Here is an 18,163-nt window from a genome sequence, read left to right as displayed (position 1 = left end):
TCCCTAAATTTAAGATTAGACCATTCTGGACTTAGCCAGTGAGAATATATGATGGCCAAAAACACAATTTAAACTGGAGACCTACACTCAAAACATACCAAGATAGCAGAAATTATATTCGAGACATGTAAGATTTAATTTGTTTTTGTTTATTTTTTTAAATTCAATTTGCCAACATATAACACCCAGTGCTCATCTCATTATGAGCCCTCCTTAATGCCTGTTATCCAGTTACCCTGTCCCCCTACCTACCACCCTTTCTGCAACTCTGGGTTTTCCAGAGTTAGGAGTCTCACATGGTTTGTCTCCATCTCTATGTTTTCTCCACTCAGTTTCCCCCCTTCCCTTCCTCTTCTGTAAGATTTAATTTGTATTACCAAACTAGTTCTGGCATTGACAGACTTCAAATGATTATTTACTAATTTACTGTAAGTTTTATACCTTTCTGTGGGGGAGGGTAGTAGAAATATCATGCGTCACTCATTAGGTCAAATTCATTATGAGACCTTAATTTCCTCATTAGAAATATTTGACAAATGTTCTGAAAACATTGTTTTCCTAAGAACCTCTGAGGCTTCTATTTCTTAAAAGTCTGCACAAAGTAAAGGGTGCTGAACTTGAAAGCAGTCATTCTTGAAAATCTTTACTGACAACGGAGACCAGACAGTGATGATAAATACTAGATTTCTGAAGGAAAACCTGGCTTAAAGTAATTTATTCTCATTGAATTTCAATGGGCGGTAGATAGAACTACATAAATAGATAGATAGAGAGATCTTATCTGTTTATACTTAAATGTATGTATTTCGGATCCATTCCCTTGGTTGGGATATTCTTCCTTGCAATGCCACGATATACTATCTTGGTTGACCCCACTGTCGTCTGACAGTCTTCACAGACCTCAGACAGACTAATGAGAATATATCTTCTCTGAAGTACTATTGTATATCATGGCATATAAGGTGACCTTTTAAGTTTAAAAATAGCCTTCAAAAATGGGGTTGACTTATATACAAGAGTAAAATGAAAAGCTTCCCAATTTCAGGTCTGAATGAAGACTTGAGGTCTAGCTGACTTTCCCCCCGTGAAGAGCTGAGAACGACAGACATAGTTTCTGTCTTGACAGGAGAAAGTAAAGTAGATCCAGAAAGAACCGCCTAGTAACAATGAGCCAACATCTTGGCATGACTGGTGCACAAAGATATCAAATAAAGCCCTCTGGTTTGACAGCATCTTTTGCATGCAAGGAGATTTTAATTTTTCTAAATTCTTTTATACATCTTCATGCTAGCTGATGGAGCACAATGTGTGCTATGTATATATGGGACATTCCAAAGAAATCCTCTTGTACCTGATTCCCTAGCATTTTAAAAAGCTTGCTAAGGCATAGGGTCTTTTTCTAAATATGAGAATAGCATTTTAGGTACTGGATTTTTAAATAATTTCCATACAAGTAATTTCTGAAACTGAATGAAGTCACACTAGAGTTTACTCTGTTGAATAATGCATCATAAAAGCCATTAAATAATAATTCAAAATTCAGTGAGTTGTACACTATGTACTGTCTGTGGAGTTACAGAGGTGAGAAATGGAGTCATTGCATTGGAGGTGTTCACATCCAACTTGGGACAATGACAGGCTGGGGTGGAGCTCTCCCCCTGAGGGGATAGGGCAGGGGAGTCTGTACAGAGGAAATGATATATGCTAAATCTTGAATGGTACCTGTTAGCAATGATAAAGATAGCTAGAAAGTTATTAGGCAAAGGGAAGATGAGGTACAAAGACATGTATGAACAGGCAAATGATATTTGAGGAATTTCAAGTAAGTGAGTACAGTTTGAAGTATAAGGGTATCTGTGGAGGATGAGTGAGAAATGAAGCTATAAGGAATAGGGTAGTGAAAAATACAGATGAAATAGTTTATGGGAAACATCAATGAGGGCAAAGAAGACTAGAGAATAACAATATTTAGTGGATGGACAGTGATGGAGACATGTGTCACTAGATGTAGAAACGGATAATCAGATCAAGCGCAGTAGAATAAAAAGCTGGCAACAAGAGACCACAGAAGATCTGTGAAATGGTTACTTCAATAGAACAGGGAAGGCAGAAACTGGAAAGAAGAGATGTTGGAATTTAGGAAGTCAAAAAAGTGAATGCAGAAAACTTTACAGAAGCTACTTAAGAAAGGAAGCAGAGAGGGCTTTCTGTTAAGTACGATGAACTGATTGCATGCATTTATTTCTATCCCCTTTCATAAACACGACAGTAAAGAGGAAAACCAAAGGTGATAGGACAAAGAGGGCAGAGTAGGCAACAGAAGTGAACAAAATCTTGGATGCTAGAAAAACTGATGGAATGATAAATGACAAAGCAGAACACAGAAAGCTGAAATCCAAGTATTTGAAGAGCAGCTGGCCAACAAGAAGTAAGCAGATTCATCCCACAAAATGCTGGAAAAATCAGGAATTAAAGGAATCTGGTGCCTTGAAAGGTAAGGTGAGCAGTGGACCTAAACTCTGTAAGACTGGCATTCTGAGTAAGAAACTGTTAGCTTCAGGTGCTCAGTTAGTCCCTGGAGAGCTAAGGAGCAGTCCCTTCACATTCTGTTAGGAGGTGGAGGCTGAGTCTTTGGAGAACAGAGGACTTCAGATCTAGAGAGACAGTCTCAGCAATGTGTCACCTGAATTAGAAGATTAAAGGAACATCTATATGCTCAACCCTGAGATATGGTTTTTCCAACATACCACCTGGTCCCTTTTACCCACTATGTCCTTAGATTGCTGCCTGCACAGTTCATAAATCTTAGGCATAAGATCAGCATATTCTGAAGAAGCTAAGCATGCTAGGACAAAAAAATTACATATACTGTCATTTTGGGACCTCATTATCATGGCTGGGTTGCCATCTTGTGACTCTGTGTAAAACTCACCAGATAACGTCCTATGATCCTGTGCAAAACCCATAAGTTTATATCCTACGACTTTATGCAAAACCTACCACCTACTAATCCATGCTGTTCTTACTTTTAACCTATACTGTCCCACTCTTCAAAGAAAAAGTAGACACTCATGGATCTCTAGGCTCTCTATTTAAGCAAAGCTTCAATACCAAATACAGGAACCAAAACAGGAAAGAAAATGTAAGAAACAATGCACAAGACACACAACTTCATAAAGATCCTTTGGTTTGTATCTTCAGATATACAGAAAAGAATATCCATACACAAAGAGCAAGATGTTGAAAAAATAAACTGTCAGAGAATAAGAAAGACCTCTTATAAATTAGAAATATAATAGTTAATATTCAATAGTGAAGTTTTTTAAAAAGATTTTTATTTATTTTTGAGAGTCACAGAGAGAGAGAGAGAGAGGCAGAGACACAGGCAGAGGGAGAAGCAGGCTTCATGCAGGGAGCTCAACATGGGACTCGATCTCAGGTCCCCAGGATCATGCCCTGGGCCAAAGGCAGCACTAAGCCACTGAACCACCCGGGCTGCCCGATATTGAAGTCAAAGAATAAAATCTGAGGACATTTCAGAAAGTTGAACAAAATCGAGGACATGGTTGTGGAAACATTATTCAATGCATATCATATTGCTTTCCACATTAAAGAATGAGATGCAACTCCTTTTTTTATCCTTTCATTCATTCATGAATATTTAATGAGCACCTACTCGGTGCCATGCACTGCTTAAAAAATAGAGAGAATCCCTATCTTTGAAGAAGGCTCATTCTGGGGGTGAGATTATGACATTAAACTTCTAAATAAATGCTAAAATGTCTAGTACAAAGATAAATAAGAGAGTATGTTATAAACTGAATAAGTTCCCTTAATTTTTATGTCGAAGCCCTAATCCCTAGGTGATAGAATTTGAAAGTGAAGCCTTTGAGAGATAAGTAGATCATGATGGTATCAGTGCCCTTGTAAAGAGGGACATGAGGGATCTCTGTCTCTCTCTCCCTCCACTCCATGAGGATTCAGCAAGATGGTGGCCATCTGCAAACAAGGAAGAGGCCTCTCATCAGTCTCCAAATCTGTCTGTGTCTCGATTTTGGACTTCCTGCCCTCCAGAATGGTGAACTATAAATGTCTATTGTTTAAGTCATCCAGTCTATGCTGTTTTGCTATAGTAGCCCAAGCTGACTTATACAGAGGAGAAGGAAAGAAAGAGAGAAACAGAGTAGTTTCACAGACCCTCTGCGAAGGCAACATTTCGACAGTGTCTATGTGAAGTAAGAGAGGGAGCACTGTGGGAGCAGAGCACGGTACAGAGGCCCTGAGGCAGGGCATTCTTCATACTAGCAAGCAGAAACAAGGGGGCCTGTGCCAATGGAACAGAGGAGTGGGGGGGGGTTGTAGTAAATATAACCACAGATCACGTAGGGGCAGATCATGAAGGGCCTGTTAAGCCAAAGTAATGATGTTGTACAGGTTTAGTTCAGAGATTGGCAAGCCTTTTTTATTTTTATTTTTATTTTTTTTAATAAAAAGCCAAATAGTAAATATTTTAAGTCTGCAGGCTAGATGGTCTCTGTGACTGCTCAACTCTGTTCTTATAGCCACAGATAAATATTAATAAACAGGTTTATTCATATAAATAGGTAGGTTTATTTATATTTGTCTATGTTTCAATTAAACTTTATTTACAAAAAGAAGTGGTGGGTCAGATTGGGCCACATAGGCCAAAACAATCCTCGGCATTGGTGTGATTGTGATGGGAAGCCTTTGGAAGGTTATGTTCACTTCCACTTTTCCACTTTCTCTGTGAAACAAGAAGCAAAGCTCATCATCTCTAATAAGGGATGTTATATATGTGGGGAGACAGAAGTATGAAAGAGTCACCTTGAAGACTGATTAGGAAAATAAGTCTGCATTGCTAAGGTTATATATATACACTGAGGGTTCACATTCACCTTGTGGTCAAATGTATCACCAACAGGTCAGCAATGGGTCTTGTTGCTGTTATCTTGCCGTCATTAGTGGTGATGGTTCGTTTGTTTGATTTTGACCATGTTTGCACAGCACTCACTGCGGAACGGGCACTAGTTTGAAGCATTTCACAGGCGTTAATTTACCTAACTTCTGCTGCTTCCGATGTAGCCAGGGGAAAGTAGGGGACTTTCTGAACTGACCAGAGAGTGGGTGAGGGAGACTATCAGGGCAGTACAGTAAAGGTCAGAGAGAGAGAAGGGTGAGGAGGTATCAGAAGACAGGACTCATGAGCCCACAGAGTTCACGTCAGGCAGTCTGGAATTAAGGACTGGAGGAGCTGGAGGAGAGGGAAATGATGGCAGTGGGAGGAAGGGACAGAGGTTCTTTTGGAGATGAAAAATTATAGGAGTCAGGAAATGAGTAGATCAAGGTGGATAATTTACTACTGTCTTCTAGAGGGATGGAGCTACCACTACTAGTTCCTTGACAGATAAAACCTTAAGTTTTATTAAAGGGATGGACCTAAGCTGTACCTTGGCACACAAATCTTGCAAAAATCCCAGTGTGATTGTGTGCGCTTCAAAATTTTCAATAGCTTTCCACTGCCTCCACTGCAGGGAGTTCATTTTTTTTTAAGATTTTATTATTTATTCATGAGAGACACACAGAGAGAGGCAGAGACATAGGCAGAGTGAGAAGCAGGCTCCATGTGGGGAGCCCAATGTGGGAACTCAATCCTGGGATCATGACCTGAGCCAAAAGCAGACACTCAACAAATGAGCCACCCAGGCACCCCTGCAGGGTCTTCAGACTGAACATTGAATGGAACTCACAACAGAGTCTTCAGAAACTTGTTGAGGCTTCCTCACTGGTTTTATTTGTAAATTCTCTAACTAAAGTGTGTGCCAATACCTTCACAAGAACACTGTACACACTGTAGTCGGCAACCTTTTAGGCACACATTTCAACCCCTCAAATGCCTCTCCCCGTTTCTCAAACTTATATTCAACTTGCAACATCCAAACAAAATTCCACATTCTCTGTCAATTTTCTTTGACCATGTATATCTAAATTCAGTATTACACAACCTTCATCAATAAGGTCATTCAATAAGCTTCTTAAGCTAGGGTGGGGGGGTGTTTCACAGTCTTTTGTATCTCACATGACAACTGTGCCATATCATGCGCAAAGCATTGCCTCAATTACTCTTATTTTATTTAGAAAATTATCTTGTGAAACACAAAGTGTCAAGACATTCATAGAGATACTAAAGAAAAATAATTATCTCACTAAGGAATAATTTGAATTCTATGCATGAAAGAGATTTTGTGGGCAAGGCAAAGATTTCTTTGTTCTTTTAGTTTGGGTTATATAAAAAGAAGAGCAAGAATGTAGTCAGGACAAAGAATGATTTTCATTTGCAAATATTTTTCCTAAATTTTATGAGGAAAATAACCAATGTGAAGAAAATTATAAAAGAGGGATACAAAAAATCCTCCCCAAATCTGACTACTTTTACAGAAATGCTCTTATAATTTCAGGGTATTTTGCTCAAGTATGTTTCCATCCACGTACACTTTTTAAATATAATTATAATTATAATCATAATAATACTAGAAATGAAACTTCATATTCTACTTTTTCATTTGGAATTATAATAATTTCCTCTACATGAGACTTGTTTTAAAAAAAGTAGTCACAGTATCTTACTCTGAAAAAACCTACCCTAAAGAGTTGTCCTTCATTTTAGCTGTCAAAGATACTTTTGGGGGTAGCTTTCAAGATTAGCATCTCTTTGAATGACAAGCTAACATCCCTGAATGATAGTGAGTCACCTCTCAAAAGACCCCACTCTTCATTTCTCATTTTTATACTTATGAAACTGATATTCTTAGTTCTTATCATTGGCCAACATCCTGACGGGTTTCTACCCCTAAGAGACAAGATGTTTCATTCATATATGGGTCCAGGGTGGTTTAGGATATTTTTTTCTCCAATATATGATAGCACGTCTAATCCCTGGAGTAATTAATGATATTATCATGCAGGATTATTTACCAACATTTTCATTAAGGGTATCATAGTGATGCTGATATGAAAACAAATGTATTTTCTCTCATCACATAGCAAACATTCGTAATAACTAAGGACATAAACTAGTTAGTATGATCAGACTCAGACTGAAATAACCCAAGTAAATCACTAACATAACTGTAAAAACAGCAGACCCGCTAGGAAGAAAGAGAAATGACAGGATGTCTGATACTTGCTGAAGTTACTGTCATTCTGCAATTTGCAAAGACAGCTCTCCTGTAAATAACACAGTCACTAGCGGGGTCACTTGTCTTGACCTTAGGAGCCCCCTAGAAATGACAATATGAATCCAAATGTTGGTTTTCTAAAGCAGCCATTTTCACAATCACTGATTCCTAGAATAGGCATAATAAATTACTCACTCCTCAAACCATCTCTCATTCTCATAGAACATAACTAGAGAAAGCCTCAGATGTTCATGAAACATGTTGGGTTTTCGGCATCGCGTTATCCTGTGGTGCTCTGCAATCAATTACTGTTATACCACCATCATTAATAATTTTCTTAATGAAAATGATTCTGTTGATCTCCGTTGTATTTTAATTATCAGAGTTAAGCATAATTACACTGCAGCTCTGAGCTGGCATGTGGACTCCTTTAGGGCGCAATTTTGTTTTAACACACTGATAATGTAATTTTACATTGTGTCAGTTTGTTTGGTTATTATCCAGTTGTACAATTCCACTGTATTCCTGATAACAGATAATAACCTTAGTACCTCCTATATCCTGAAGTCATTTAAAAAGCAATATTGGAATTCCGCGACTAGCTAACTTAATCGCCTTATGATTTTATAATTCTCGCTGCTAAATATTTGGTTCAGGCACCCACCCTCTTATAAGAATACCATAAAACTAGACCACAGTTATACATTTCTATGAATTACAGAATGGTCAAATAAACACTTAAAATCTGAGCACAATTTTTTTTTCTTTTTAAAATAGCTGCTTCTTTATGTAATATTTGGCCCTTTTAGGTGAAGTTATACATGAACTTGTAGGCTACTTTAAAAATCGGCTGTCACGTTAGACAGGCTGTTGTGTCAAAATTCTACCAACATGCAACAGATTCTCTATTTTAAGGTGGAAAATCATCCAGACTTTGCAAGAGTCCTCACACTACAAGATTTTTGTTTTGAAAAGTTGATCAATTTAGTCAGTGTGCAGAACCTTGCTCATCCAAGTTAGGTCCTATTAGAATTTCCTGTCATTATTCCAACAGTGCCTAGTATAGGATCTTGTACACAGTAGACAATCAATAAAAGCTTAAATGAATTCATTGCATGGTTACATTTGTGCAAATAAGCAAAATCAGAACTCTGAGGATGGTCACAGAATGATTTTGAGATTGGTCTTCCATGTGACTTTAAATTGCTGTGTACTTAAAAGCAACAGAGATATCAACATAAAGTACTGCTGCCACTGATGTTTCAGTTCCTGAAGCCAACCACAGAATCAAGGAAAAAGAAAACAGAGTTGCTGATAAGCACATATGCAAATTTGTGAAGAAGAACTATAACCTGCAATCTTGGCCCAGTGAAAGGGCATCATCAAAACTCTTGTCAATTATATAATTGGGAACTGAAAGTCAATATGCTTAAGACTGAATCCCATTTTCACCAAGTAGGAGCCAAAGATCCTTGAATTATTTACTTACCTAAACCCTTAGTTTACTCATCGGTAAAATAGGGATAATGCGGCTTATGTCATGAGCCTGTTGTAACAGTAAATATGTAGGTATGGTATTTAAAACTATGCCTGCAGAGAATAAGTGTTTAATAAATCGTGACTGCTATATTAGTATTAATAGTATTATCATTAGGGGATCCCAGGGTGGCTCAGTGGTTTGGCGCCTGCCTTTGGCCCAGGGCACGGTCCTGGAGTCCCGGGATTGAGTCCCGCGTCGGGCTCCCAGCATGGAGCCTGCTTCTCCCTCTGCCTGTGTCTCTGCCTCTCTCTCTCTATCATAAATAAGTAAATAAATCTTTAAAAAATAGTATTATCATTATCATCTTGATATTAGACATTTTACATAAGGTTTCCATTAAAAATAAAAATATCATGTGTTCAGGGGAAAAACATCCAGTACCATCTTCAGGTACTATAATACAGTTCTTTTCAGAGACTGTGGTGTGGGTTCAAGAGGAACTGAATGAGAGTTATGGAATCCCTGGCTATTAATCTGGTATCAGATGACATGTTTTCTTGCACACTTGCTTGATTCCAATATAAAGCCCTGATTTCATTTCCTCTAAGTTTGTACTGACATGTCTACAAGAGCAAATTGGGTTGAGTACAATATAATTACCAATATAATATTTATAATGATATCATGGTTAAGTTTACAGGTTTCTTCCTCTCAAAAATTCTGTAGCATAGACATTGCTATTTCATTTTTACAACTGAGGAAATCAAGATTTTTAGTATATGTGATTTGTCCAAAGTCACATACCAACAACAGTTTTTTTTACAATGATACTGTGTTTCTTTCATGTAAAAAGAAATCCATGGTGAAGGTGGGAATCACAGTTAACTTATAATTTTTCACTCTTTTGATTGACAATGTTTATTCTCTGAATCTTGATACCTAGAGAATGTAGCTACTCTGAAATAACAACTCCATGATAAACCCAATTATTCCTTATTTGAAATAAACTGAATGAACAAACCCACATGCTAAAGGCTTAATTCTGAGTACTCAAAAACAACAACCAAAAAAACCTTGGTATAACCTATTTACTTTTAATATGTGAGAAAGTTCCACCATACTGTGCAAACACTACAAAGTAAAGAACACCGCGGTATAGAGAAGAAAAGTCGATCTCTGATATTCAACAGGCACTGGTGGATTTTAGGAGTTAGTGGACAGGCCTTGCTAATCCTACCTCCCAGCATCCTCCCTTTAACCTCAGCATGGTGCTTTCCAGTCTTTTTCCATTGGAGATAAGTAAATTAGAATTATCTGGAGTCTGTTGAGAATAATGGCAAAAAACAGATGACCCAACAAGTCTGGTCCATCAATGTCTGGATGAGCTAATTACTTTCTAGAATGACAGGGGGTAGTTGAGGCAGGAAAAAAGTACATCAGATTACAATATTAATGCCAAATACTATACTTTTTTACTTTGATAAAACAAGATGATGGCAGCCTGTCACATAGCACTAAGTGATATAATATAATTTTATAATAATTATTTGATGGACACCCTGGAAATGAAAACTATAGTTACATTTAATTTTGCTATTAGCTCACATTTAATAATACTTTGAGAAGTAAGTACGCCTCTTAAATGGGAATAGTTACACATTAAGTGGCCTATCTAACACACCATAAGAAAATGATATCAAAAATTTCACAGTCAGGGCATTTTAAAAAACGCTACACATATGCATTTTACATTCTGTTTGTAAATAGGTATTGATGTTCTCAGATAGCCAGGTCCTATAATAATGATTCTGGCATATAATTCGTAGGTAATTTAGGTTCTTAGCCAGAAAACAAAATAAGGAAATGCAATTTTGACATCAGGAATTTGTCATCTCTAGCGAGCACTTCTTAGACCTTAGGAATAATGTGTTATATCTAAGTGGATGAACATTAGCCCAACAAGCAAATATTCCTTTGTATCTGGAGGCAGCACTTTGGTTTCATTTGGGGAACTATTTCTTTTCCATCATATTGGCTTATGTGAGGTTAATTCTATTCTAAGGATATTGGAGTCTGCGAGACAGAGTCATTGTGATTAATTGGATCAAAGATTGGTATGTGATGTGCCCTAATTGAAACCCAGAAAAGCTCTGTTTTCACTGGAATTGCTCTGCTGGTAGAGTAAGTCTGGAGCTTCCCACTACCTGAGGAGAATTTTTCTGAAAATGAAGGAAAGAAGAGGCAGAAACAGAGACAGTCTGGGGACAAAGTTTGAGCACCTAATTTAAGCTGTTCCTGAAGTCCAGAACATCCCTGGACTCTCAGTTCTATGAGTAGATGAATCTCACCTACCCCCCAACACACATGCACACACACACACACACACACACACACACACATTGTTTTTGTTTTTGTTTTTGTTTTTGTTTTGCATAAGCCAATTTCCTTTGGATTTCTATCACTTGAAAACAGCCCCAAATAATAGATAATATACATACTATGAACATGACTCACACATTATGGATGTCCAAGTCAATACTTATTAAATCTAAATCACCAAAACCTTCCAACTACAAAACTCTTGCTTTGAAGAACCCTATCATACCTGTAAGCCTATGAAGACAGCAAACTCAGAGCCCGTGAGGCCTTGATAGGAGTGCTTCTTTGGGTCATATTCTCCATGACTCAAATGATCTCTAGTATAATCACAGCATATTAAGGTAGTCATAGAACTTTGAGACATAGTTTAGGTGAGCTATCCCTGCTCTTCAAAGACAATCTGAACAGTAGGAATTAGTACCAGGCCTCTGAAGCCAATCTAGGAGATCTGAATAGAGTTTATAGAGAGTTTGTCCCATTGTGTTACTCAGAACACTAATTCCAGTGGATGTCCGTTTGAAAGGAAAAAAAAAAAAAATATATATATATATATATATGACTCATATGGTCAAATGAGTTAAATGCGTGTTTTGTTTTACTATAGTACTTCTCAGAGCATTATGCCATTAGACATCGTGAGTTTTCAAGAGGGGTCATGATAGGCAACATTAGGTCATAGGGCTCTTTCTTTAATGAACTTGGGATTCCGGATAAAGCATTTGAAGAGTGCCATATCATAATATATATATACACTGTGATTTGCAGGCTTAAATACCTGTGTGATTTGAAATAATTTACTAATCATGAAATAATGGCAGGGGGAAATCAGAATCACACAATGCAAGGATATAGGGCTTGGGATGATCAAGACCCAGATTCCAATTTGGCTCCATTGTTAGCTCTCCATGACCAAGAACAGCCCAACTACCTTTCTAAGTCACAATGCCAAACCATGTAAAATAAAAAACACACCACCTATGTTATCAAGCTGTTTGAAAGCCGAATATGGGGAGAAACTATTCTAATATTTATTACTCAGACAAATTCATGTTTGGACCCTACTCCAGTCGCTTACTTAGCTATATGACCATGGCAAATTACTTAGTGCACCCAATTCTCATTTCACCTTTTATAAAAATGTAATAGTATATTAATTGCCTCACTGCAGGTATTAAATGAAGATAAAGTGAAATAATGCCTATATAGTAGTTGTTGCAGTCCCTGCTGTTTGAACTGCAATACCAATAGTTCTTAATTTGAACAATATCAGATTACTCTTTGTAGGCTAAGAACCATTAAATAGCCATAATTCATATGGTTCATCATTTGAGTATGTGAAATGCCTATTAAGGTTTCTGGCAACCACTCAACCTATGTTTATCTGGTCAGCCAATCAATATTTATTTAGTGTTTTTTTTGTACAGGAAGCATAGCTGACCAAGGATATTCCCATCCTTGTGACTAAGACATAGTTCTTACCCTTAGTTATTACAGAGTAAATCAGAAAGGCAGGCAGTAATAGCTAACTATTTACTTTTTCCTTTTGCTAAAAGTTAATAACTAACTTTTCACCTTTTTCTTTTTTTAAAATATTTTATTTATTTATTTATTTATTTATTTATTTATTTATTTATTTATTTATTCATGAGAGACACACACAGAGAGAGAGAGGCAGAGACACAGACACAGGCTCCCATGCGGGGAGCCTGATGTGGGACTTGATCCCGGGACCCCAGGATCACGCCCTGGGATGAAGGCAGCACTAAACCGCTGAGCCACCCAGGGATCCTTTTTACCTTTTTCTAACTTTTAAATTTTTTACTCTTTTCTTGAATTTATATAATAATGATCATAAACAAGGTGATAAAGAACAATGAGAAAAATGCATATGATCTGGTATGGAAGTACTATTCAGCAGTGCTCAGTAACGGTGGCTACTAGTATCCTTGTACAAGGCTAGCATGTAGTTGGCCTCAATGCATGTTTTACAACTTAATTAATTAGTAACCTTCTATAAATTGCCCAAGTTGTTTATTGTCAAAAGACTTAACATATAGCCAAACAAAATACACATAAACATGGTCAAGTTAAAGTACTCCACTGAACATAGAATTGCAATCTTGCCATATTTCTTTCCATATGTAACACTATAACAATCATTGCTCCCAAAAGAATGGGGGACTTAAAAATGCAATGGATTTGGATTATGACAAGAGAACAGCTTTTCTTTTGGTTCCTCCATATTACTTTTGCCATCATGGAGATAAGACATTATATATCAAAAATTTATTCCTAGTAATTAATCCTACATTCCAAGGCGTCTTTTGTATTTTTGCATTCTGCATGTAGGCACTGGTAAACTGGTTCACTATGCCATTTCCTACCACTGTGATAGATCATACTGACATATCCTGGGAAAATCTCACCTCCCTTCTAGTTAAAAGCTCCCACCAGCATATCACAGGTATTTCAGGTTAGAAAATGAGTGGGTTTGGGACCAGCAATTATGGAAGGAAAAGGAATATAATCAGATCCTGGTGTGCAGATTGTTTTTTTAGCTTGCAAATTCCCTCTTTCCGGTGTTTCAACTTTCAAAGGCTTATGGTAGTTTAAAGGCAATCCTCTTATAAGTGTACAAATTGTAATGATTATAAGAACAAGTTGTAATTGTTTCTAGCAAGTTTTTAAGAGTCTTTGATGTTATGATTAGTGTTTTATATGTTAATATATTGATAGGGGTGCTTATTTGCTTGTTCCCTTGTATGCTTCTATGGTTTCTAGGTTCAGCGTGCAAATACATCTTTGATCTCAGTAGGTCTGTTTGGTTAAAAAAGAAAGCTAAAAGAAATTAAACATGAGAAGCCCAAGGTTTTGCAATATTTACGAAGAAGCACGATTAGGGATTTTGCTCTAAGAGTACAGAGCTGAGCCCCTTAACTTGAATATGGAGAAAAGTGCCCCACGCCACACCACACACCAAGAGGGGCTTATGTCTATATGACGGGTCTAGGTTGATGTCACACTGAGCAAATCAAAGACAAAGCTCTGCAAGCCATCGGCTTCCTCTTTGCCTGTTTGCCTCCTGCCCTTCAGAAATCACCACGGGGAAGAATTCTCAGTCTTTGCTATGGTTTCATTTTCAGCTATCCTCATCACAAGTGATTTCAAGAAAGCTGCTGGAATGCAGTGCCTCCTGGAGCATGCACCTTGACACGAATTGCTAAACTTCAAGAGGAATTTACTTTCTGTAGATAATGTCTAAGAGAGAGGAACGTGGGATCTCATCAAACTGACCACCAAAAAGCTAACAGCAAGGAAGGTACCCGTCGCGCCACTCAAATACAGGGTTAGGCAAATGTGTGCAGTGCTAAGTCATTAAGGGTCTAACACTTTCTCTCATATATTGTGCAGAAAAAGCCCAGTAGGCTTTGCTGGAGACACAGGTAAGAGAGATTCTTGAGGGAAAAAGGAAGAGAGAGGGTCACATTTCACTTTGCATTCCCATTCCAGCTCACTTGGTGCTCCTGCAATGATCAGGTTCCAAGACTTGCAAAGAGAGGGAAATGATCTTGCATTTACCTTTGCTGTACACAATGCAGTTGTTTTTGTTGTCTTCCACTCCTTGCCAAGTCACATCCAGTAGCCACTTGGGACCAGCAGTCAGCACCATTGGGACCTGAGCCTTTGTCTTCTGTAGAAAGAATGATAACAAACAGATGCCATTTGCTTTCGTTGATTAAAAACTTGAATAATAACTGTACTAATCATTTTATTTTTACAAACAACTAAATCTCCCAAACCATAATCAAGTCCTTATTCCCCTGTCTCATAATATCTTTTTAAGACGACAGAAGCTGTAAGGCTTTACTGCTTTCACTAATCTGAATGGTAGAATTATTATCAAGGATTTTTTTTTTTCCTAAATGATACTGGATCAGATCTCCAAGATTAGACACATCTCTTGTGGCTCTGAATTATAAAGAGAATGCAGATGACTTTCATTGCAAAGAGCAGAGTGTTTAGAAGTGAACTTTAGACACATTGTACTTTACTATCAACAGGATCTCACTATTTCCTGAAACAGACAGGAAAGAATTTAAAGAATCAGGATCCATTTCAAAGCTCTATCCTGAGCAACATTTATATTAGAGGTAGGAAATTATTTCAAATGAATAATGAAATCTCCCCAACCTCCTTTGCTAAGTATGGATATGTAGTCCGACTGTAACTGAAATAATAATAATGCTAATGATTCACCATACATTGTCTCCAGAAAGACTATAAAAGAGGAATCGTGAATAAATTCAGTTGCAGAGCAGCTAAAGCATGACATCCCTCGCTCTGAGAAGCACAGAAGCAGGGAGACACGCACCCTAGTTCTAACAAAATATTTCCAGTTGCACATTTTAAATATAAAGCTAAAAAGTTCATCATGTTAAGCTGTTGGACATCCAAATTATTTGTCCTTAATTACGTTAAACATGGCAGGAAATAAACTGGGGAGGAAGCAAGTGAGCTTTAGCAAGAAACAGCAGTTTCTCGATGAGTCACAGTGAACTGGCATTCAGACTTTTATCATCCACCAGACCATGTCTGTATATCAAATATCACAAAGCCACAACACAGAGTACAATGGAAGGGTCTCAAGGTAATTTTTGAACTGAATCTTCACCTAGATATGATCCTGCAAAAGAGGTCTACGCTCATTCTGGGACTTTGCCGAAAAATTCTCAAATTGGCATTAATAAGTATTCACTTGAGAAGTTCCATGTAATCTGGTCATTTCAAATCCCTCAGGAATCTGGAAAACCCATTTCACCCGCTGAATGACAACAATGATAGTGCCTGAGACACGGATCTATTGTTAGCTGCAAACCCATATTGACAGCTAGGCATAAGATTAATGTTAACCCATTTCTTGAAGTATCAATTATATTTATAAGAGATAAAACTACCATAAAATATACTGTGTAATGAGAAAAAAATCAACCATAATGGATGAATTAAAAAAAAGAAGTCTGAAAAAGTATTTCAAGTATTAAAAGAGATGGTAAACCAGATCAATTGTGAGAAATACTAGCATACTAATATTTCATATTCATACTTTGATTCATTTTAAATTCCTAATTTTTCAACTACATATCTTAATATTTGGCAAACAGTTATCTGGTGTTTTACACATTCAGAGAAACTTCTCTAGCAACAAACTATAGTAATTATCCCTAAGAGCATAGTCTTTAAGGATGGTTATGTGAAAGCCCTACAAGAAAGAAGTAATTTTATATAATATCATTTTTTAACAATACAGGCAGAAATGTTAACAAGTTATCTTTATGGTTATTAGTCTGAGTGACCATTTTTATTTATTTCCATTTGAAAACAGGATTGAGGACAAGCAGGCGTCTTCAATCTGAAATGATAATAACCCATATCCAATTAAATATTATCTTAATTATGCATATGTCAGCTTCTTTCACTACCAGAGAAACAGGTAAATTCACAGATCAGGGTCAGCAGGTCTCCAAGCAGTAAGCAGAACAAGGCATAGGAGAGAGAGTCCACCATTTCAAGAAACCTATATGTAGGAGATTTCGTGGTCTTATTCGTAACATCTGCTTTCTTCTGGTTTTAAAGAACATATTTCAACAAGCACCACCCCCCCCCATTTCTTCTCTACTCTTATTTCATGGGAAAGACATGTCTTTTATTTAATCTCTATGCTCGGTAGTTCTTAAAGCCACATAGTTTTCTACACAACCAGTTTTTACAATTTTCTACAGATAATATGAAAAATAGACATTGATTACTTAAATTCTTTAGGGATTTTTTTAGTGTATAGCAAATCAACTGATTTGCTGATACTGTCATCTTCCATTCATTTATGAGAAACATTTATACAAACCACCTCCATCCTGGTTCCTGTGTTTGGTGCTAGGAATATGAGGACATCTCTTTTGGTGAAAGATATAGATACATAAGAAAAAGTTTAATATAATGCAAAAAGTAGCATGGTAAGGAGTGTAAAGTCACATGCAAATTGTTTTGGGATTAATAGAGGGCAAGATAGAAACTTCTGCTGTGTGGATTCTGGGAAGATATTATAGAGGAAATAGCAGTGGAAGAAAAATAACAGCAATGTGTTTGGAAGGGCAGGTTAGAAGTACTTTTTTGAAGGATCTTTCCTATCAGGCTAAACCTTTTACGCTTATATTTCTAAGCAAAGGAAACCAGTAAAGATAGTTTAACCAGGAAGAATAAGGGTACTACTACTTATGCTACTTGTGCAAGTATTTTTTTTAGATACTTCCTTACTTATTTAGTCTTCAAGTCCATTCTCAGATTTTAAAAAACCCTCTGAAAGTCAGATAAATAATTTCTTTTACGTCAAATAGCTGGTAGAAGGATGACCCCATTTCTATCTCTCTAGCTCTGTTTCCAGACACTACCACTCCTGGGGTGATCAACCATCTAGGTTTTCCTGGGACTGAAGGGTTTCCCAGGATACTAGATTTTCTGCACTTAAACTGGAAATTTCTAGGCAAACAGGGATAACTTGTTCACCTCCACGCTACTACTATGGTTAAAACAATATTGGTGGTTTACATCTATTGAGCACTAAGTGTTGGGTGTTGTACTTCCCGTCAATTATTTTTGATTTTTAAACTCTAGGACTTAGGTATTAACATTTCTCCATTTAGTACATAAATTAAGATCTGAAGGAATTAATTTTATGATACAAATAAAAATAATTTAGTATCTTTCCTAATAGTAAGTTAGGTATCATACCTTTTAAAACTTTAAACCTTTATTACACTTGGGCATAGGTAGAATCTGACTTATTAAAAATGGAATTGAAGGAAAAACAATTTATTTTACTCTAAACCAATAAAGCAAAAGCAAAAATGTAGCGAAGACTTGCTGAAAGCTATACCCAAGCTGTAAAGTAAATAATAAGTAGATAAAAAATCTCAAGGGACCAGTTATTACAGTTTTGAGGAGGTAAGTCAATTTCTTTCTGAAGAAGTCAACTTTTGTAGAGATTGACTGACTTCAAAGAAGATTACCAAGTGTGAGAAGGAAGGAGTTATCCAGGATTATATGAAATCTA

The 18,163-nt window shown here is 36.9% G+C and overlaps 1 protein-coding gene and 1 long non-coding RNA gene across 3 annotated transcripts in view; one reads left to right on the top strand and one right to left on the bottom strand.

The window, feature by feature from the left end:
• Positions 1–18,163, bottom strand: part of ZFPM2 (zinc finger protein, FOG family member 2) — a 360,422-nt gene that overhangs the window by 143,621 nt on the left and 198,638 nt on the right. The window contains exon 5 of the mRNA NM_001128186.1: positions 14,635–14,746. Coding sequence (NP_001121658.1) covers positions 14,635–14,746 — 112 coding nt within the window. The remainder of the gene's footprint in view (positions 1–14,634; positions 14,747–18,163) is intronic.
• The window catches only part of LOC111098511, an 87,254-nt gene that overhangs the window by 35,447 nt on the left and 33,644 nt on the right, over positions 1–18,163 (top strand). For both annotated transcript variants that reach the window (XR_005368502.1, XR_005368503.1), the window contains one exon: positions 14,199–14,374. This is a non-coding gene — a long non-coding RNA (uncharacterized LOC111098511). The remainder of the gene's footprint in view (positions 1–14,198; positions 14,375–18,163) is intronic.

The sequence above is a fragment of the Canis lupus genome, chromosome 13 (assembly GCF_011100685.1).
Source record: "Canis lupus familiaris isolate Mischka breed German Shepherd chromosome 13, alternate assembly UU_Cfam_GSD_1.0, whole genome shotgun sequence".
Taxonomy (NCBI): Eukaryota; Metazoa; Chordata; class Mammalia; order Carnivora; family Canidae; genus Canis; species Canis lupus.
Note: the sequence above shows the minus strand (reverse complement) of the source record. Positions and strands in the feature narration are given on the sequence as shown.